The sequence below is a fragment of the Mustela lutreola genome, chromosome 8 (assembly GCF_030435805.1).
Source record: "Mustela lutreola isolate mMusLut2 chromosome 8, mMusLut2.pri, whole genome shotgun sequence".
NCBI lineage: Eukaryota > Metazoa > Chordata > Mammalia > Carnivora > Mustelidae > Mustela > Mustela lutreola.
The window spans coordinates 121,386,081-121,407,805 of record NC_081297.1 but is presented as its reverse complement, the minus strand read 5'-3'; the positions used below and the strand labels follow the sequence as shown (position 1 = coordinate 121,407,805).

The window sequence follows — 21,725 nt, the reverse complement described above, 5'->3', positions numbered from 1 at the left end:
GTAGTATTTGTAAGTTATTTTCCTAGACCATCTTTCCCTATGGTAATTGATTAAAAAGAAAGAAAAAAAGGAAAATCTTTCATTATAAATGCAGTCATTTTTATTGTCTTTGGTTTCTGGGTTTCTTCCACCAGCAAAATAAGAAAGGGAAAAATACCTACAGCTCTCTACACACAAAAATCTTGAAAAGGAAAATATTGTATTTCTATCAAACATACACTATTATCATAGCATCTTGTTTTCAGCTATTTATAATGAAATATCTGTTACTGAAATTCTACTCATAAGCTGTTCTTCCTGGAGGCTTTATGCCCTAATTTTTAACTGTGTCTATATATATAATCTTCATCAAGGGGTTAAATATTTCAGATGAGATTCATAGATTTAAATGCTTGATGTTAGATTGGCTTCCTGTATTAATTATTAGGAAACCATTTTTATCCATGAAAATGACAAGATCAGAATTTTTTAATAGCTGTTGGATCTTTGTCTACTAAATGTCTTTTTAAAATATTATGTACATCGCTTCTCGGCCTTTTGGCTAAGATCAAGTGTAGTATCTGTTCTTATCAGTTTAATAAAATATTATGTACATTTTTCAGGAACCTGCCTGAAAATGGAAACCTTGTTTTTTGTGTGTTTTTTTTTAATTACATCTGAAAATGTCTTAATATTTTATTATGGATTTGTCAGTGGTTTTTATTTTAAGTGTGTATTCAGTGTATACTTCTTTACTATCAGCATTTATTTATTATGGTTCATCCATTTATTTGTTGAACTACACCTGCATTTTATGGCTTATGACCTAATTTGAGAAAATAGACATATAAAGAGGAGAATTAAAAAACAAACAAATTTGGGATATACAGCATAGAGAAGTATCTTTAATTCAACAAATTTCATTAATTATGTTATGAGTGCCTTACACATAGGAGTTACTCAGCAAGTTGTCAGCTGTGTGAAGGAAGGTAACCTGTAGCTTCTGCCCTTCTAGAAACTTGCAAATTAGATTTTAGAGGACTTGGGGGAGGACACAATATGATGATACTGATGATGGTAGGTAAGTGATTACAGACTCTACATTAAACTCTTTCAATAAATCTACATTCTCACAACAGCCTTATAATGTAGCTCAATATCATTTTCTTCATTTTATGGATGATGGAACTAAGGGCTCTCAGAAGGTCAAGTAATTTGTCCATGGTCACATAGTTACTGCATAAAAGATACAGGGTTAAAAGTCTGTGTGACTTGATGTCCCATTCATATATGTCCCATTCATATTCATATATTATATGAGAGCATAGAAAATTATACGATGTCACAAATAGCGGAAATGTAAGGAAAATTGATAATTGCCTTAAGAAGCAAAAGCTAGAGATTTAGATGATGGGCAAGTTTCATCTATTTGGGGACGATAAGGAAAGACTTCATTATTTAGCAAATGCAAATTAAAGTCAACTAATACAATGTACACTGTGTATATTGAATTCTAATAGAAAGCTCTCATTCTCTGTTTTTTGAATGATTTAATGAATAATTAATAGACAGAAGGGTGGTTTTCAAACCCAGCTGTGAATATATATTACTGTTACAATCATAGTTATTATTAATTGTTCTATAATATTCACATTATGCTACATGATGAATAGAACAATAAGTAAATACAATATTTGCTCTCCAAAAGATGTTCTGTAAAGCTTGCCAGTTTTCTGAATGTAGCTTTGTTAAATGATTGGATAAATTCTTGTCTTAAAATTGCCTCTTCATAGCACTAAAACAAATACAGCAAGGGAGCTAAAGTCTTATTCAGTTGACTAAAGCATGATATACTTTGTGTGTACAATTTAAAAGAATTATCTCATGATTTTTAAGCTCACTTCTTTCGAATCTGGCATTTGAAAAGTTTTGAGGAATAGAAAGTAGGCCCTCCAGGAAAGGCTAAGAAATGGTATTATTTATCTGAAAGAATAAGCAAGCTCAGGAAATAATTTTTCAAAAATACATTCTAAATGATGTCCCTGATTCTTTGATAACTTTATGTTTCACAGAAATACTGAGGATAGTTATTTGAGGATTTATTTGACTTTGGATTTGGTTGGCTGGCTGTGTACCGGTCTTCCTTAACTTACAATGAGGTTACATCCCAAGATCCTGCATTTAAGACACCTAACCTACCAAACGTCACAGTTTGGCCTTGCCTACCTTAAATGTGCTCAGGGCATGTTAGCCTATAGTCAGGCAGAATCATCTAACACAATGCCTATTTTGTAATGAACTGTTGAAAGTCTCATGTGAGTTATTGAATACCGTACTGAGAGTGAGAAACCGAAAAGTTGAAAGTATATTGATTGTTTACCCTTGAGATCGTGGGGCTGACTGGGAGCTGGGGATCACTGCTGCCGCCCAGGACAGAGAATGTCATATCCCATGCACACTGCTAGCTCAGGGAGAGATCAGAATTTAACATTTGAAGTGTGATTTCTACTGAGGGTGTATTGCTTTTGCACCACCATAAAGTTGAAAAATTATAATTTGAAACATCAGGGTAAGTTGGGCTCTGAATGACTATTACAATGCTAACCTGGTGGCGATGTGTTTGCTTTTATTTATTTATTTATTTGATAGAAGACACAGCAAGAGAGGGAACATGAGCTGGGGAAGTAGGAAAGGGAGATGAAGAATTCCTGCCGAGCAGGGAGCCCAGTGCGGGGCTCAGTCCCAGGACCCTGGGATCATCTCGTGAGCCAAAGGCAGACACTTAACGACTGAGCAACCCAAGTGCCCCCAGTGTGTTTGCTTTGAAAGCACATAGACTAAAATTGAAATGATACAGAAAGTATAGAGTTTAAGGCCTTCATGTAAGGATAACATGAAATTTAGAAAATATTCCATGTTTTTTGGAATACCAGGTTTGTAGATCAGGTGGCTCAATGTCATAAAGATGTTAGTTCTCCTGAATGAATCTATAAATTCAAGGCAATTCCAGTAAACATTCTAGTAAGATTTTTAATGAAACCTAAAAAGTTGATTTTAAGGCTCAAATAGAAAAGCAAAGGGCCAAAAATAACCAATTTTTGGAACAGGACAATTTTGAAGAAATATGGAGGTTGGAGGTTCGTTAAGCTTAAATGTGGTGCTATTACAGGCAGAGCCAGAGCCCACGATTGGGAGCACATAAACAGACCCACACGGAAATAGATGGTTGGTATATGAAAGGCCTGGCTTTGCAGACCCATGAAGACAGATTAGTCACTGAAGAGACTGTTCAATAAATGTTGCTGGGACAACCAGCTAATTGGAAAAAATATATAATTATTTTCATACTTTTAGCCACAAACAAAATCAATACCAGGGGAATTAGAGGTTTAAATGTGAAAATACTTCAGAACCTCTAAAAGAAAACAGAATGTATTTATACACTCCTGGTAGGCGAGGATTGCTTAAACAAAATACAAAATACACAAATTACAAAGGAAGATTTGAACAATTTGACTACATTTATAACAAAAATTTGTACGAATAAAGAAAATCCCACTAAACAAGTGAAGACAAACCACAAAGTGGAAGATGTATTATACCTATTATCAACAAAATACTCGTATCCAGAATATACACAGAACTCTTAAATTTAAATTAGAAAAAAGAGATGTAGACCCGTTAAAAAGTGGACAAAGGATTTGAAAGGCAATTTACAGAAGAATAATATACAGATAAAATACGCTTGTTAGCAGTAATCATGGAAATGCACAATGAAATATTACTGATTTTGTAGAAAAAGGGGAGACTGCCTTCTGCTCATACAAGAGTAAGTTTGGACAATGTCTGGACAATATTTTGGACAATATCTAATAAAACTTTGACTTAACTTTCCCATTCTAGAGAAACTCTCACACTCGTATCCAGGAGACATAACACTGCTCATTGTAGCATTTAATGCAAGTTAACAATAGACAGAATATATAAACTGTAGAATAGTTTTCAATGGAATACTATTTGGCAGTGAAAATAAGTAAGCTAGACTTACCTGCATCCCCACAGACAAATCTAAAAACGATTAACAAGAAGTTCTGCAAGGATACACTACAAGACCATTTTATGAGCAGTTCTATACATGCAAAAACACTACTGTTGTTCAGGGATATCTAGAGAGTGATAAAAGTACAGGGATGTGAACTGGGATGATGGATACCACATTCAAGATGATGCTGTTCTTTACAAGGGAAGGGGAAAAAGATAGATCCAAAAATGGCACACTTTATTTCTTAAGATAGGGGAGAGGACTGCTTTATTATTCCTTATACCTTTTAATTGAAAGTTTTAAAGCAGAGTTGGAACTTAAAGAAAAACCAGCTCGTAGATAAAAAGAGAGAAATCACTGATTCATTCAAAGATGTTAGAACTGCAGTGAGTTTGCATTTCTTACTCAGTCACATATTAATTTCCCTTGACTGCTGTTGTGCACACAGAGAAAGGGGCAGCTTTCTGAAAGGTGAACAGATGGCTCTTTTGAGACACGTGGGTGAAACTAAACCACGTCAAACTTCCATTTTTTCCAAGATATAATACTTACTTGAATATAAAACATCTTCAAGAAATACATCATTGTGTAATATAAGCTATTATTTGCCTCAAAATTTAGATATACGCATGCATGCACCTTTTTTTGAACAATGAGTGAAGAAGCACCATGCTTTGGTTTTGCCTGATCGTGTAAGAAATGAAACAGAAGGAAATTTTTGTACAGATTTTATTTGTCATACTTGTATTCTGCACATTCATGTCTTCAAAATTAATAAGCTTCTCTAGAGATGAGAATAAAGATGAAAGACAAAGACAGTTTGTTGTGGCAGCTGCCTTTTTCAAGGGGACTGAATTAAGCATTCAGATGTTATAGTTGATAGCTGCTTAAGAGTGTGTTTTTCAAGTCTTCTGACAAAAACGAAATTTCCAATTTGGTTTGAAGAAGAAAAATCAAAGCCCTCTGTAAAACCTTATCCCTAAAGCCTGAAGGCTCTTTCTTTGAGAAAAAGATGTATGATTTCTCCCAAGGGACAAACAGAAGTCTTTTTCAGCTCAGCCAGGGTAGTGTGAGAGACACAAATTTCACATGACATTCTCTGATTTTATCCCAGAGATATTTTTAGATCAGTAAGACTTAAGCAGGTGGGTATGTTTTTACAAGGATACACGGTACGTTGTGCAGATATACGAAATAGAAGACTTGCGGTTTTCTTCAGGATTTCTTCCTAATGATTTTAGAAATTGGGACTGAATCTTTTGGTGTGGTCCTCTGACAATCCCACATTGGGTGAGTGTATAGCTCCTTTTTCTGTTTTTCCTGATTGGTTCACCCATTCTTGGTTAACACAGGATTCTGACCTCAAAGAGAGAACTAAAGATAGAGCAGCAGTGAGTCACTTTGGAAAGACAGCCATACTGTCTCTCTGTCAGGATTCTCAGATGAACTCAGTGACTGTCTGAATCCTTTGTGCTGATGGTAAACTCAGTGTAAAGCCTGCTAGTTTTTGCCACCACTTACTTCCTCCAGTCCTCGAATTTTGATATTTCATCAACCCCAGAAGGGTCTCCAATCCTGGTGCCTTTCCACTGCCCACCTCCTCTGTCTGTGTCCCTCTCTTCTACTTTAGGTTCTGTAGTCCACCATGACAGCCATGCCCTTATCCCTTCCTACTGCTGTTGTACCCACCTGAAAAATTTAAACCTGGTTAAATCTATTTCTTTGCCTACTGTACACCAACACCCAAGCAACTGATTTTGAGTAGACAGCCATGGTGACTGATTGCACCTTAAATTTATACAAAGTTCCAGGGCACTTAGTGCTGCTTAGCCAACCCATTAGCTGAGTAGTTATCCCCTCACTGTCCTATGACATCAGTGCTCTCTTTCTACCAGAACTTTTCCATTAGCACACATTTATACTGTATCTGCCATCTGTAAAAAGGAAAACTTCATTTGACCCCCTCATCCCTGTCCAGCCCCGGTCTCCTCACTCTGCGCCCCTTTCAAGCACAACTCCCCAGAGGAGTTGCCTACATTCGATCTTCATTTCTTCATTTTCCACTCTTCTGAATTCCCAGGTAAATTTTTGTCCCCACCATTCCACTCATGTCAAGGTCCCAGTGCTTCGTTAAAATCAGTGTTTCTACAGCACTTGCTCCTGGTGATCACCCTCTCCTCCTTGAAACTCTTCTGTCCCTTGGCTTGCTGGGCCACTACCTTTCCCACCTCATGGGCCCCTCGTCACCTTTCCTGCTCCTTCTCTTCCTGCCTTTTGAAGTCTTTGCAGCTCTTTCCTTGTTTGACTCCCCCTGAGTGATCATAGGCCCATGGCTGTAATATTTACATGTTGAGGACCCCAACTTCAAGGCAACAGAAGTTCTTATATTTGGGACTTTTCCAGACCTTGCTCTGTGTATCTCTTCATCTGGCTCTTCATTTGTATCCTTTACAAAAACTGGTGAATAGATAGTTAGATTGCTTCAGATAACTCTTCACAACTTCTCCACAGAAATCTAGAATTATATACGTCTAGTGACAGTCATGACTTTTCCCTTTGGAAGTCTAATAGGTATCTCAAACTTAACATGCTTAAAATTTATTTTCCACCTTTCCTGTTTAAAAAAATACAGCTTCGAGGGGTGCCTGGGTGGCTCAGTGGGTTAAGCATCTGCCTTCGGCTCAGGTCATGATCCCAGGGTCCTGGGATCGAGCCCTACATCAGGCTCCCTAATCAGTGGGGAGTCTGCTTCTACCTCTCCCGCTCCCTCTGCTTGTGTCCCCTCTCTCTCTGTCAAATAAATAAATAAAATCTTTAAAAAAAAAAAAAAAACATCATCAATGAAGCTGTATCATAATATCATGTTACCCGCTTTATTTTTCCTTCATAACCCTTGTCATTACCTGACATTATATCACATATCTGTATATTTATTTTCCCGTTTCACCCACTTGAGTTTAACCCTGTGACCACAGGATCTCTCTTGTTTATTCATTCCTTATAGTAGGCAGCCAATGGTCCTTTAAAGATGTCCATGTCCCCATTTCTAGAATATGTGAACGTGTTTTTTTTTTACATGGCAAAAGGGACTTTGCAAATGTGATAAAGTTAAGGATCTTGTGTTGGGGAAATTATTCCGGATTATTGGGATGAGCACAGTAAATCACTAGGGTGGGAATGAGGGAGGTATGGGAATTAGAGAAGGACTATGACAATGGAAGCAGAGATTAAAATGATGGGGTTATGAGCCAGGGAACACCAGGACCTCTAGAAGCCAGAAAAGGTAGGAACACAGCTCTGCTGGCTTGTCGGTTTTAGCTGTGTAAAACCTATCTTGGACTTCTGACCTCCCGAGCTTTAAGTTCATATACTTGTGTTGTTTTAAGCAACAAACTTACAATTTGTTGTAGCAGCACTAGGAAACTAACACAGTTTTGTATCTCTGCTGTTTAGAATTTTTTTGGCGTGTAGGTGCTAAATAAAATGTCATTTGAATGGGTTTTATGACTTCATTATTTTAGATCCCATATAGAGATTATTAAGTTCCGAATTCATACTCTAAATGTTATTGAAAATAAATGACCCATTCTTTATTTGGAAAATAATATCTACCTTTATTTTTATCCAAGCAAAAGATATTCTTTGTTATCCTAGTCTATTTCAAGGAGGCATTTCGTGTGTGTGTGTGTGTGTGTGTGTGTGTGTATAGTAATTTAAAAATCTCAGAATATCCGGAATGGAGAGGGCTTTGAAGGGCATTCATTTGAATTTCCTGACCTGATGTTTGTATATTTTTCAGAATATCACCAACAAATGACCATCCCATCTCTATTTTAGAATTTTCAATGATAGGAAACTCACTTTAGCTGGAGGGGTCAAAACCACCCTTAGAAAGGCTTTTCTGACTTTTGTCTGTTTTGTTCTCTACTCAAAGAATTAAACCAAGACTAAAAATAGTAGTTCTAAGACCAAACTGACTTATTTTAACCCATTCATTAAAGATATATCTGAAGAGCAAGTCATTGATTACCTTTACATGTGAAATGCCTACTTTGCAGTCTTTATGCCAGGCCATCAGAAACCATCAGATACGCTGTAGGGGGAATGGTGAGGAAAAATCAAGAAGGGATCTGCAGATTTGCGGTTACGTGCTAAATGCTTCCACTGCTCCCTCAGAGGAGGCACCTCAGACAGTAATTTTTAATAGAGAATGGGATTGGCTTAACTTTGGGTTTTTACTTGTCTCTCAAACTATCAAATTATTAATAATACTATTTTGTTGGTGGTTCACCTGATACAGGACAGTGAATTCAGTGAATTAGAACCCATGATTTCAGCTCAGTAACTGGGGAGTCCTGCCAGCGTCTCATGGACTGTGCCAGAACCCTGAGGGAAAAAGTTGGGAAAGTGGTGGCTCCTGCCCTCAAGAGACTCTCTCACAAACTAGTTGGGAATGTAGACGTGTAAACACAAATACAACAGGAAAGGACAGCGCCATGGTGAGGGAAGAGGCGCCAGGGATTAGTTCTAGCTGGTTCTCCCAGACGGGGAGTGGGCGAGGGCCGGGCGAGGGCCGGGGGAGGGAAGAAGAGGAAAGGAGGAAGGAATAAAATGATGCCTGAACTTCTGTGTGGAAAGAGCAGCACAGTGTCGTGAATGTCCCTTGTTAATTACATAAATAGTAATAGTTTAAATGTGGACCTTGATTACATCATTGAATGGTTAATTTCCTGATGAAAATTTGCTTGTAAATGCCACCATTTTCACTTTCTATTAATGTACTTTTAAAAATTCCTTCTCAGGGCGCCTGGGTGGCTCAGTGGGTTAGGCCGCTGCCTTCGGCTCGGGTCATGATCTCAGGGTCCTGGGATCGAGTCCCGCATCGGGCTCTCTGCTCAGCGGGGAGTCTGCTTCCTCCTCTCTCTCTCTGCCTGCCTCTCTGCCTACTTGTAATCTCTCTCTGTCAAATAAATAAATAAAATCTTTAAAAAAAAAAATTCCTTCTCAGGGCTCCTGGCTCGCTCAGTCAGTTGGGCATCTGCCTTTGCTCAGGTTGTGATCTCGGGGTCCTGGGATCAAGCCCCGTGTCAGGCTCCCCACCCACCAGGGAGTCTATTTCTCCCTCTCCCTGGGCCCCTGCTCATGTGCTCACTCGCTGTCTCTCTGGCAAATGAATAGGTAAAATCATTTTTAAAAAATCTAAAATATTCATTTTCTAATGTACGTGACAAACGAAAAATTACGCATTAATTTTTCCATGGCGTCTAAACAGTCTTTTAAGAGTCAGTTTTCCAGGGGCGCCTGGGTGGCTCAGTCAGTTAAGTGTCTGCCTTCGGTTCAGGTCATGATCCCACGGTCTTGGGATTGAGCCCCGTGTCAGGCTCCCTGCTCAATGGGGAGCCTGCTTCTCCCTCTGCCACCACCCCTGCTGTGTTCTCTTTCTGCCAAATAAATAAATAAAATCTTCAAAAAAAAAATTTCTTTTAAAAAGAGTCTGTTGTCCCCAGAATGTCAGAGGTTTTGTGTCTAGCTCTCAGGACTATCAAATTGTTGGCAGTCGTCAACTCTGTATCTCTTACTTTGTTTTGTATGCTTAAAGGGAGCGTTTTCTCAGCCACTCAGATTTATTCTGCACTTGGCGCATTTTCTGCATATTCTGCATTTCCTATCTTTGACACGGCCACCGTTTTCCTGTGCTTTAATTAAAGCCCAGCACAGGAGGCCTCTGTTTGCAGATTCATTCAAGGAATGAGTTATTCTTACCTCACTGTACTTCAAGCGTTGGCAATAAAAGTAGGAGCTAAGGGAACAGAGTGTGGTTTCTTCCTTTCAAGGAGCACCAGAGGGTCGCTCTTTTTGGCAGTCTTCTGGTCACGGGTATGCTCCTGTTTCTTTTCCATTGTGCCCACCAGGGATGCGCCCAGCCCTGTGGGCGTTCTAGGTCTCACTCTGTCTTAATTCTCTCCCCACAACAGAATCCTCAAGAGCAGGCCTTGCACCATACTCCTGTTGAACCTCAGTCAGTGCTTGCTGGAGTGTCGGCGCTCAGTAGGCATTTACCCAGGAGAAGAGTAGAAGCCACTTGGAGAGGGCCAGGGTGCGTTGGGAGCAGGGGGACAGCAGCCTCATCTGCTGGACTTCTGATAGCCCAGAATCTTCAACCTATTTTTTCCCTTCTTGACTGCTTAAAAAATTTCATGAATGAGTGTTTTGAAACTTCCCTAAGCCATGCATCCTTCCCTTTTCCTGTACAAGCAGGATGCAAAGTCAGAGTTGGTTGGTGGGAAAGAATCTGCTCATTTCGAGGTTCCAATACCTCTGAGAGACGGAAAGGGAGATACGTCAGTTGGCTAACGTTGTGGGATGTGGGATGGAGACCTCGTACTTTCCCCATCTCCCTGACCGTCCCCTTGGCTGTTTTTCATTCACCTCCACATGTCATATGATAGTAATTTATTTGTTGCTGGTCCCAAACAAGAAGACCATTATTAAGGCTGTATTGAGATCTTTTATGGCTTAGACTGAGGGACTTAAATCTTTCCTTTGTCTATTTCCTATTACCCTTTATTCACTAACCACCCTGACTGTAAAACCCCAGAGTTCAAAGATGGTTGCTTAACTAGCCTGAGGCCTTTTCCCATGGGTGGCCGGAACAGTTGCTGCAATACCCCTAGTGATACTTGCATGTACACTCGGAGGTGTGTCATGCCCCGTGTAAAAGACTGTCTTGGTTATATGGAGCATTTGGTTTCTGTCAGTGAGAACAGTAATAAAATCTGTATACAGGTGGTTAACGTATTACTCAAAAATATTCAAGTTCCTGCTCAGTCCAGGGTGTACAGTGGTAAGGGTTCTCACTGCTCAGAGGGGTGCCTAACAGAGCAAGGCCCTGGGACCATGTGCTGAGGGAACAGAGAGACCGTGAGCAGACACACTTAGCTAGGTAGGAGTATGAAGGCGTGTTTTGTACATCCTTTTAAAATAAACTTGAGGGCATCTGGGTGGCTCAGTTGGTTTGTCTCGGGTCATGATCCCGGAATCCCAGAATCGAGTCCCACTTCGGGCTTCCTGCTGAGCGGGGAGTCTACTTCTCCCTCTGACCCTCCCCCCCACCATGCACGTGCACTCACTCTCTCTCTCATTCTCTCTCTTTCAAATAAATAAATAAAATCTTTAAAAATAAAATAAATTTGAATTACAGATGATGGATTTTGAGTTTGTTTTTATTATTTTCAACAAATGGTGAATTTATGAAAGAGGGAAGCTTGAAAGTTTTCATCTTCCTAAAAACTGGCTGGGAACCTCATGGGGAAAGTGGCTTTGATCCCAAAGTTACACACCTAGAATATTTCAGCATCTCTGAGATGTATGCTTGGTTATGGTTCATACATCTTTCCTATGTGTATAGGCTATTCAATCTCTCTGTATCTGTTCCCTCGTTTGTAAAATGGGAATACTAGTAGAACCTACCTTATGGGATTATTGTGAGGATTAAATCAATTAATAGAGGTAAAGTACTTGAAACAGTGCCAAATACATAGTAAGTTCTGTATGCTAATGGTCATCATGAACCATCATTAGAAGTATACTTCCCATGTTTGAGGGAACCTCACTCAGGAACTCTCCTATGATAGCGAAAAATGTGAAACTGATTAAAATATTTAAAAAAAAAACCCTCTGTAATGTGTGTATTTATATTTTTGCTTGTTTTCATAATAGTTTTAATAAGATAAAATTCACATACTATAAAATTCGCTTTTTTAAAGTATATGATTCAGTGGTTTTTGGTATATTCACGAAGTTGTGTAACCATTACCACTACCTAACTTTTAAATATTTCACCATTGCAAAAAGAAATTTAGAACTAACTCCCTTTTTCCCCTCCCCCTCCCTCCCCCCCTCTGCTCTCCTCTTTCTTTTCTTTCTGTCTCTGCGCCCAACATGAAGCTTAAACTCATGACCCTGAGATCAAGAGTTGCATGTTCCACCAACCAAACCAGCCAGGTGCCCCGGAATTTTAGAATATTTTCATCACTATCGTAGCATTACCAGAATCTCCCATTAGCTCTCTCCTCCTAGCTCCTGGCAACCACGGATCATACTCTGTCTTCATATATTTATCTACTATGACCATTTCATGAACGTGGAATCATACAATGTGTGATCTTTATATATAGCTTCTTTAACTTAGTCTAAAGTTTTCAGGACTTATCCACATGGTAGCATGTATTAGTACTCCACCCCTTTTGTGAGTAAATAATACTCATTATATAGATATACCACATTTTGTTAAAACATTCATTACTACAGCATTTGGATGCATATGGAATGTTTTCATTTTCTTGGCCATCATGAATAATCCTTCCATGACATTCATGTACAAGTTTCATGTGGATGTATGTATTCATTTTTCTTTGGTATATACCAAGGAATTTAATTGCTAGGTGTTTTGGTAATTCTATGTTTAACTGTTTTCCAGTGTTTACACCTTATACAATCTCACTAGCAAATATATGAGAGTTCCAATTTCTTTACATCTTTACCAACATTTGTTATATTCTGTCTTTTTTGTTTCAGTCATCCCAGTGGGTATGAAGTGATATCTCATTATGGCTTTGATTTGCATTTCCCTGATGACTAATGATGTTGAGCATGTTTTCAATGAGCTTATTGGTCATTTGTGTTTCTTTGGAGAAACATCCATTCAGACCCTTTAACCATTTTTAAATTATTTTTCTTTTTATATTTGAGTTGTAGGAGTTACATGTAGATTCTTCAAAAAATCTCTTATCAGGGTGCCTGGGTGGCTCAGGTAGTTAAGTGTCTGCCTTCGGCTCAGGTCATGATCCCGGCGTCCTGGGATCAAATCCCACACAGGGATTCCTGCTCCACAGGGAGTCTGCTTCTCCCTCTGCCCTTCCTCCCACTCATTCTCTCAATCTCTCTCCTTCTCTCTCTAATAAATAAATAAAATCTTTTTTTAAAAAGCTCTTACCAAATTTATGAATTGCAGATGTTTTCTCCCGTTCTATGGGTATTTTTTTTCAGCTTCTTGATGGTATCTTTTGAAGTACAAAAGTTTTTAAATTTTTTTTTTTAAGATTTTATTTATTTATTTGACAGGTCACAAGTAGGCAGAGAGGCAGGCAGAGAGAGAGAAGAGGAAGCAGGCTCCCTACTGAGCAGAGAGCCAGATGCGGAGCTTGATCCCAGGACCCTGGGATCATGACCTGAGCTGAAGGCAGAGGCTTTAACCCACTGAGCCACCCAGGTGCCCCAGTTTTTAATTTTTATAAAGTCCAATTTATTTATTCATTTAGTCAGTCATTTGTACTTTTGGTGTTGTATCTAAGAATCCTGTGTCTAATCCAAGGCCAGGAGAGTTTACTTGTATGTTTTCGTCTAAGAGTTTTATAGTTTTCATTCTTATTTTTAAGTCTGTGATCCATTTGAGGTAATGGTGTGAGGTAGGGTCTAAATCCATACTTTTGAATTTAGACATCTAGTTTTTCCAGCACCATTTGTGGAAAACACTATTCTTTCCCCATTAAATTGTCTTGGCAGTCTTGTCAAAAATCAATTGATCATAAATGAAAGGGCTTAGTTCTGGATTCTCAGTTCTGTTCCATGGATCTATATGTTTGTCTTTATACCCATTGCCATACTGTCTCGACTACTATAGTTTTGTACTAAATTTTGAAATTGGGAAGTGTGAGTCCTCTAAGTCTATTCTTCAGTATTTTTTTTTTTTTTTTTTTTTTTTTTTTGGCTATTCTGGGTTCCCTGCATTCCCTTCTGGATTTTAAGATCAGTTTGTCAACTTCTGCAAATATGGCGGCTCGGATTTTGATAGGAATATTATTGAATCTGTACATATCAATTTGGGGACTATTGCCATCTTAACAGTATTAACTGTTCTGGTCCACAAACATGGATGTGGATGCCTTTCCATTTATTTAGATCTTTAATTTCTTTTAGTGATGTTTGCAGTTTTCAATGAGCAAGCCTTGCGCTTTTGTTAAATTTATCCCAAGTATTTCATTCTCTTTGGAGCTGTTGTAAATAGAGTTGTTTTTTAAATTTTATTTTCAGATTGCTTATGACCATATGTTTGGAGGGCTTTTTGGCTTTTTATTGTGATAAAATATACACAACATAAAGTTTACCATTTTAATCACTTTTAAGTGTACAGTTTACAGACGGTAAGTATCACAGTGTTGTGTAATCATCGCCACTATCTATTTTGAGAACTTTTTCACCATTGCAAGTAGAAGCCCTGTCCCCATCAGACAGTAACTCCACCCTCCCCCTCCTTCCAGCCCATCGTGACCTCTACTGTTTCTGTGTCTGTGAACTTGCCTGTTCTGCACACCTCTTATTAGTAGACTTGTGCACTATTTTCCTTTGTGTCTGACTTATTTCCCTTAGCATAATATTTTCAGGGTTCATCATGCTGTAGCATGTATCAGCATTCCAGTCATTTTTGAGGCTGAACAATCTCTGTTGTATGTCCAGACCACATTTTGTTTCTACACTTACCTGCTGATGGATATTTGTGTTGTTTCCACCTTTTGACTTTTGTGAGTAAAGCTGCTGTGAACAGTGGTATATAAGTGTCTTTAAGTGTCTGCTCTCAGTTCTTTTGGATACATACCTAGGATTGGAATTGCTATGTCATATGGTAATTCTGGTTTAACTTTTTGTGGAACAGCCAAACTGTTTCGTACAGCAGCCACAGTGTTTGCTGCTCCCCCAGCAATGCCCGAGGGCTCCAGTTCCTCCACATCCTTATCCACACTTGTCGTTTTCCATTTTTAAAAAAATAATGGTCATCTTGATGTGCTTGATGTGGTATTTGTTTTAAATTAAGAACTAGACTGCATTGGGGCTCCTGGGTGGTTCAGTGGGTTAAGCCTCTGTTTCAGCTCAGGTCATGATCTCAGGGTCCTGGGATCGAGCCCCATATTGGGCTCTTTGCTCAGCAGGGAGCCTGCTTCCCCCTCTCTCTCTGCCTGCTACTCTGCCTACTTGTGGTCTCTCTCTGTGTCAAATGAATGAAATCTTTATTAAAAAAAAAAAAAGAAGAAGATTTAGACTGCATCTAAACTATCGTTTTAGTGGTAAAACACCTCATCTAGCTCCAGCAGATGGGTACATACAAAGTGTATTTTATGTAAAAAGTCAAGGAAAATTGGAATTTTATCTCTTTGTTGTTAGCTTTATTTTCTCTCTGTAATTGTAATTTTTATAATACCGTAGTTGGTAAACAATTAAATGTAAGCTGGGTATTTAGAAGGAAGATTACTAAATACTTTATATCTATCTATCTATCTATCTATCTTGTTGAGGTTTGGAAACTATAACTCTTCCTATCTTTTCTGTGATGTCAAAGACAACAGATACCACCACTGTAAGAACCTTAGCAGACAAGAGCGAAGAGATCAGTGGATATTTCTTGAACCCTTCTTTACTGTCAACGGAATGTTGCCCAACGGCCTTGAAAAAGAAAACAGAAGACGTGAGTGACTTCCCTTCTGAGAGCCAAAGAAGCATACCGCTCGCTCTGACTGACGCTTTAGAGCATATTATGGAACAACTCAATGTTTTGACCCAGGTAGGCCAGTGTGCTTTGTCCTGAGGGGTAAGTTATTCAAAACAACCCAGGTTACAGCACCCTGCAGAACTAGCAGAGCCAGGGGGAAAGTTCTTAGAAAGGTAAGCTCAGGGTGGTAATCAATACAGCAAGGCAAGCTCTGCTGAGCTGCTCTGGTAAGATCTTGTAGAGGTAAGATCAGAGTCCGCGTGTGCATATGCATGTATGCATTTACATGCACACATGCACACACGTGTGCACACAACACTGCCCTTGTGCTCTCTCCACCATCTGGAGGCTGGAAGGAACAGTGGAGACTGGGAAGAACAGCAGTGTTACTCCATGCTATAAATGTAATATGATTCTGCTCGGTAAGGTTTTACCTGAAGATTTTTGATGTAGTGTGCTCAGATCAGTGCATTATCAAAGAAATATCCAGGGCCATAAGAAAAACGATTAACAATTTCTGGCTAGAATGAAATTTTGGCAGTGCTTATAGTTCTTCACCTGAAGATATTCTTATTATCCAGGATATAACTTTCCTCATTCCAGAGCTTATTACGTTGATGCTGTGTTCTTCTGGAGGTGATGGTTTTTGCATACCTGTTTTAGAATGTTACCTCGTCATTTGATGCCTTTTTACCTTTGCAAAGAAGGTGTAGTATGGATCTTTATATATCAAAGGTCTTCCAACTCTTGTCATAAGATACAGGTGTCATGTAAGGGAAGTGGTTGTTGAAATGGTTACCTCAACGGTTTCCCCTCCAGCTCTGCTGATTCAGTGTTTCCTTTGAAGATGTCTTATTGTTCCTGTATCTCTAGAATGAGGTTGCCTGTATCTGTCAGAGCAGACCTTGCTACAGGTTATCCAGAAAGAGAGGCTATCATGTGAGCTAGAGAGATGTCAGTTCCTTTTCCAAAATACATATTTCAAGTTCAAATAGCTCTTGCATAGAAATCCTCTCATTCTCTTCTCAATACTGGCTGTGTATTATCATCACTGGGGCAGTTGTAAAGCTACAGATCAGGATGGCCAGTTCTCTTCTCCCGACAGCACATTGCCATTGGTCTGGGGCAAGGCCCTGACATTTGTCCTTTTAGGTACCTCATATGATTCTATTTTACAGCCAGGGTTTAGAGGCAGTCATTAAATGAATACTAAAAACCTGTAGATGACATCTCAGGGCCTTTAAGAGCAAGGGCCATGTATGTGGATTTGGGGTCCTGACAGATTGTGGAGAAAGGCCACGTGAGCACTTGGAGTCATCACAAGATTTGTTCGGTGAAATCATATTAAAATCACTAACTTTCACTTTGCATTATTCAATTGGAGGTGACCTTCTCTGTATTTATCAGACATTTCTTCCCTTTAAAGACATCTTCCCTTTCGGCCTCATGCCAGCTTTAGTTTTGGTTGGCTTATTTCCCATATGACTTCCTCACCTGCACTGTCCTAGTCGATGTCAGGTCCTTAGAGCCTCTCACAAGTGAATCTTTCCACCTCTTTTTACCTGATTCAGGGTTGAATGAATCATTTAAGATTTATTGAATGTCTCCATGATTTTTAATTTTGAAAGACTGGCTTTCTTTTATAATTAAAGAGGTTAAAGCAAGCACAACACACTTGCAAAATAAAAACAGTGAATTTCTGGGCAGTAGCAAATAAAAGAAACATGTTCTGATTCACTTTAATTACAGATGACTGAGCATCTCCTAACTCATTCACAGTGTTTTAACTTATCTGCACTGAACTATAATCAGAAATCAAGTAAAAGAAAATTACATTTTATGTGGTAGATAAATGGAATTAGCCAGTGTTAAAGATGTCACTCTTATACACCTCAAAAGCTTTAGCATGTGGGATTGTGATAATGTATGCAAAGTATATGGCAAAATGCTTGCCCCCTATAGGTACTCAAGAAAGGATAGAAAATATTATTAGCATCATTTTTAATTAGCCATAGTCTATAGTAGGAAATACGAAAGCAATAGCTATTATATTATGATATCTTAAAAATTATTTACCTTCAGAGGATGATAGGGAATCAGTTCATTTTCTTGACACTTGCTGACTAAAATAATCAAGTATTTATCTTGCCTTTCCTATATGAACTCTACCACTGGATAACCAAGGAGTAGATGAGGAAAGCATCTCTTATTTATAAATTATCCCAGCTAATAATTTTCTAAATGATGGAATTAGAATATCTTCATTTATAGTTCACAAGAATGAATAGTTGTAGGCATTGAGCAGGTCCAACATTATGAGAAAAGAAATGATCAAACCTTATTACATGCGTTCTGATGAAATAGAAGTCTACCGATAGCTTTAACTTTCGGTCTTGTTAGATCCATAGTCTTACAGATCTCATCTGAGTCCAATCAAGCCTTTGAATCCAGCTGCCAATTTGTAGAAAATACAGAGAACAAATCAGACTGACCTGCACCCTTAGCGCGTGGACCTGAAGATTCAGCCTGGTGGAAGCTCTGCAGGCAAAACTCTGTTCTCCGTGGCCTGAGTTTATCAACAAAGTGTTTTATTTTATTATTTAAAAAGATTTTATTTATTTGATAGAAAGAGAGTAGGCAGAGAGGAAGGCAGAGAGCGAGGAGGAAGCAGGCTCCCTGCTGAGCAGAGAGCCCGATGTGGGACTCGATCCCAGGACCCCGGGATCATGACCCGAAGGCAGAGGCCTTAACACACTGAGCCACCCAGGCGCCCCAACAAAGTGTTTAAAAAAAAAAATAAAAGTAAGAGGAGAGGGTGAGCAGCTGTCAATTAAAAGGAACTTTAAATGACATCTCAAACTTTGAAAATGGGTAAGACAAAATTATAGTGTCTAAGAATGTACATTTGAAAGATAAAACCTTAAAGAATGTAGGAAAGAAGTTACTATAATGGTCAGGATGGTGGCGGTTGTGGGGGTGGGGCGGGAGTGGGGATTCTGAGAGGCCCATGGAAAGAACTTGGGTGGCTGGCAGAGTTCTCGTTCTTTTTTTTTTTTTTCTTTTAAGATTTTATTTATTTGTCAGAGAGAGAGCCCACAAGCAGGGAGAGCAGCAGAGAGAGAGAGAGGGAGACGCAGGCTCCCCACTGAGCAGGGAGCCCAATGCAGGGCTGGATCCAAGGTCCCTGGGATCATAACCCGAGCTGAAGGCAGACGCTCAACTGACTGAGCCACCCAGGCACCCCCAAGTGCTAGTTCTTGATCTGGGTGCTAGTCATCAGGGTATTTTTCTCATAAGGATTCATCCAGAGACATGTGTTTTGTGCAGCTTCTTGAATTCACTTTATTTTATAATAAAACGTTTAAAAGAAATCTAAAAGATCCAAGATGAAGTAGTCAGTATCAAATTAGATTTGCGGAATTTAAAAGTAGCCGCGCGTGTGTGTGTGTGTGTGTGTGTGTGTGTGTGTGTGTGTGTGTGGTCATATGCTCATTTATTAGCTACAGGAGGCAAAAGGGCTAAGATTCCTCAAGCCCTATGTGCCAGACACTTACGTAAGCATTTTATGTGCATTACTTCGCTCAGTCTTCCTAACAACCCTGGGAGGTGCTGTCATCATTTTTAAGGTGTGGTGATGCCGATCATTATAACAATTTAAGGGAAACTAGGGATCCAGCTGGTATAGAGAGGGTCCATCATGGTTTGGTTGTGACAGAGTGACAGAGCTCCTGGGCTGGGCATGTGGCATCCCCCATCCCCCCATACTGCCGTGTAGCGTGTGGGGCTGCGCACAGGCTACCTGGGGCCCCTTCCTGGCATTGGTGCTTTAGGAGACCAGACAAGAATGGTCTATACAGAGGCCTCATCTTTTACTCTTTTCTCACGAAAGGCATCACTTCTTCATCTTTTCCTCAAATTGCTTCACAGCACATTTTGCCAGTGGTAGTGCCTAGAAGCACAAGTTCTGGGGCTAAGTTATGGCCCCTTCCTGGCAAAGGGGTGGACATTCCAGTTGCTGAGAGGATCTCCTATGTAGAGATGACTGTCATTGTCCTCACCATTGGGTCACCAGGCATTGATTATTTTGTCCTCCTTTTACAGACTGTTTCAATCTTGGAGCAGCGACTGACTTTGACAGAGGATAAGCTCAAAGACTGCCTTGAAAATCAGCAAAGGCTTTTCAATGTTATCCAACATAAAAGTTAAATAGAAAAATATGAACAGAGGCTTGATAAATGACCACATGTACCTGTGCTCAGGAAGGCAGTGCAAGATGGTTCCTCGACTGTGTACTCACTATCATGGCCTTTCTTAGAAGGGCGAGCAACAGAACAAAAGGCAGAAAAGGCATAATTAATGACCAATTTAAATACACAAATCAATGTCAAGGACTAATTCAGATCATTAACATTTATGATTGCAGTAATAAAGTAATAAGTATCCAAGCGGCTCTATATTTCCCCCCATATTATTGTAAATGCCAGTTGTCATTTATAGTACAAATCCTGCCAGGAAAGTAACCAAATCTCCGAATTTCACTGTTAAATCATTTCAACTGACCACGTTCAGGCGATTGCTTAAAGCAGTGGATGTGTTCTCTTCATGAACAACACGCTTGGGGTGAAGTAATACAGTTACCTCTCCTGCATCCTGGACGCAGGGAATGAGCCAGCGGTCTGGCCCATGGGTCTGTCAGCTCAGAAAAAACTTACTCTTCCTTAACCATGTCCCGAAATGATGATCTTAAAAAATTCCTAAAGCACAGACTTTCCACAGCAAGAACACACTTACATACATGACACAGGCCCGTGGGTTTTTCATTTATGCTGTACACGGCTTATCCTTTGCCCTCGTGGGTGAGTGCCCGGAATGATTGGGGTTGTGCCCAGAACTGTGACCCCAGGTTACAATGATGGCGTCAGTGGGATTTCCCTAGGCTCTGGTGCGTCAATGAGGCAACAGTGATACTTACAGACGCGCGCGCGCGCGCACACACACGTATGTCCACATGCTTCAGAAATGTTGCTGCTCAGGGTGATTTTGGTGGCTGGGTAATAAGTACGTATAATATTCACATCATTGTCTTCCTTTTTTTTTTTTTTTTTTTTTTTTTTTTAGTGAATTGTGATTTAAAACAAAATGAAAATGAGCCTGACATTCCAAAAAATGCTCAGGGTGATCTGGTTACAAATGAAGAATTCTGTTTTATCTAAAAAAAAAAAAAAGAAAAAGAAAAAAAAAGAGATTAAATTGAAGAAAAATGAATTTTTGCTTGCTTTTCTGTTAACCTAAATCAAGAACAAAGGTGGGAGAGGGCAGTCTGTATTTATGCTGTCTGTAGGTAACATGGGGAAAATGCTCTCTATGTTTTGAAAAAGAAGAAAAGGTCAAGTCCTATTTGTGTAGGAGTCTGTGTTGATAAAATTTTCCCAAGCAATTTCAATCATATCTATAAGGTGGTTTTTTTCAAAAAAAATCATCTGGTTGTGTGTTTTAAGTGCCTTTTTATATTATACCAAGTGTGAACTTCTAGACATTTTCAAAAGTTTATAAAGACTAAGTGGCATTGTATTTTTATAACCTCATTCAAAAGACTAAGAAATGAAATGTCATACCGATTTTTGTTTACCATTTCTTAAGTTTCAAACAATAAAGACATTTTACCTTTAAAAAAATTGTGCCTTTCTTTCTAGGTGGTTAAAACCTTGACATACGAAACTTCTTATTCAGCCCAGTCACCTTTCATTGTGCATAATAGTCTCCTGGAGCATTTGTCCAGGTTTCTTGGGCCCTATCCAGTTTGTAGGATCATGGGGGTCAGTCAGGGCCCATCATCTGCATCTCTAAGAAACTCACAGGTGCCCTAGCTGCTTGTCGGCCTAAGGCCCACACTCTAGAAACCCACGATGGAGCTATAGCCACTTCTTAGAATGTGTGGTTGCCACATTTTTGCAGGTATCGTGGACCTTTATAAGAGATCTAAAAACAGTGGTGATAGAAATTAAAATGCCTTGAAACTTTTTCAAGAGGGTCATTTTATAATCCCCCCCCTTTTTTTAAGCGTTTGCAAATTCTCTTTGCTTTTCCTCTGATTTCCAGCCTCTCCTCCACCCCAACCTGCATATTCAGCTGCCTCATCAACATCTCCACTTGGTGAGTAGG

At 39.3% G+C, this 21,725-nt stretch overlaps 1 protein-coding gene and 1 pseudogene across 5 annotated transcripts in view; both read left to right on the top strand.

Annotated features, from left to right (window-relative positions):
- POC1B (POC1 centriolar protein B) overlaps window positions 1–21,238 on the top strand; it is a 98,480-nt gene extending 77,242 nt beyond the window's left edge. For all 5 annotated transcript variants that reach the window (XM_059186491.1, XM_059186488.1, XM_059186489.1 and 2 more), the window contains 2 exons: window positions 15,414–15,635; window positions 19,665–21,238. In XM_059186491.1, the coding sequence (XP_059042474.1) occupies window positions 15,414–15,635; window positions 19,665–19,769 (327 nt within the window). In that variant the 3' untranslated portion in view covers window positions 19,770–21,238. The remainder of the gene's footprint in view (window positions 1–15,413; window positions 15,636–19,664) is intronic.
- LOC131840099 (U2 spliceosomal RNA) lies at window positions 522–661 on the top strand (annotated as a pseudogene).
- Window positions 21,239–21,725: the final 487 nt, after the last annotated feature.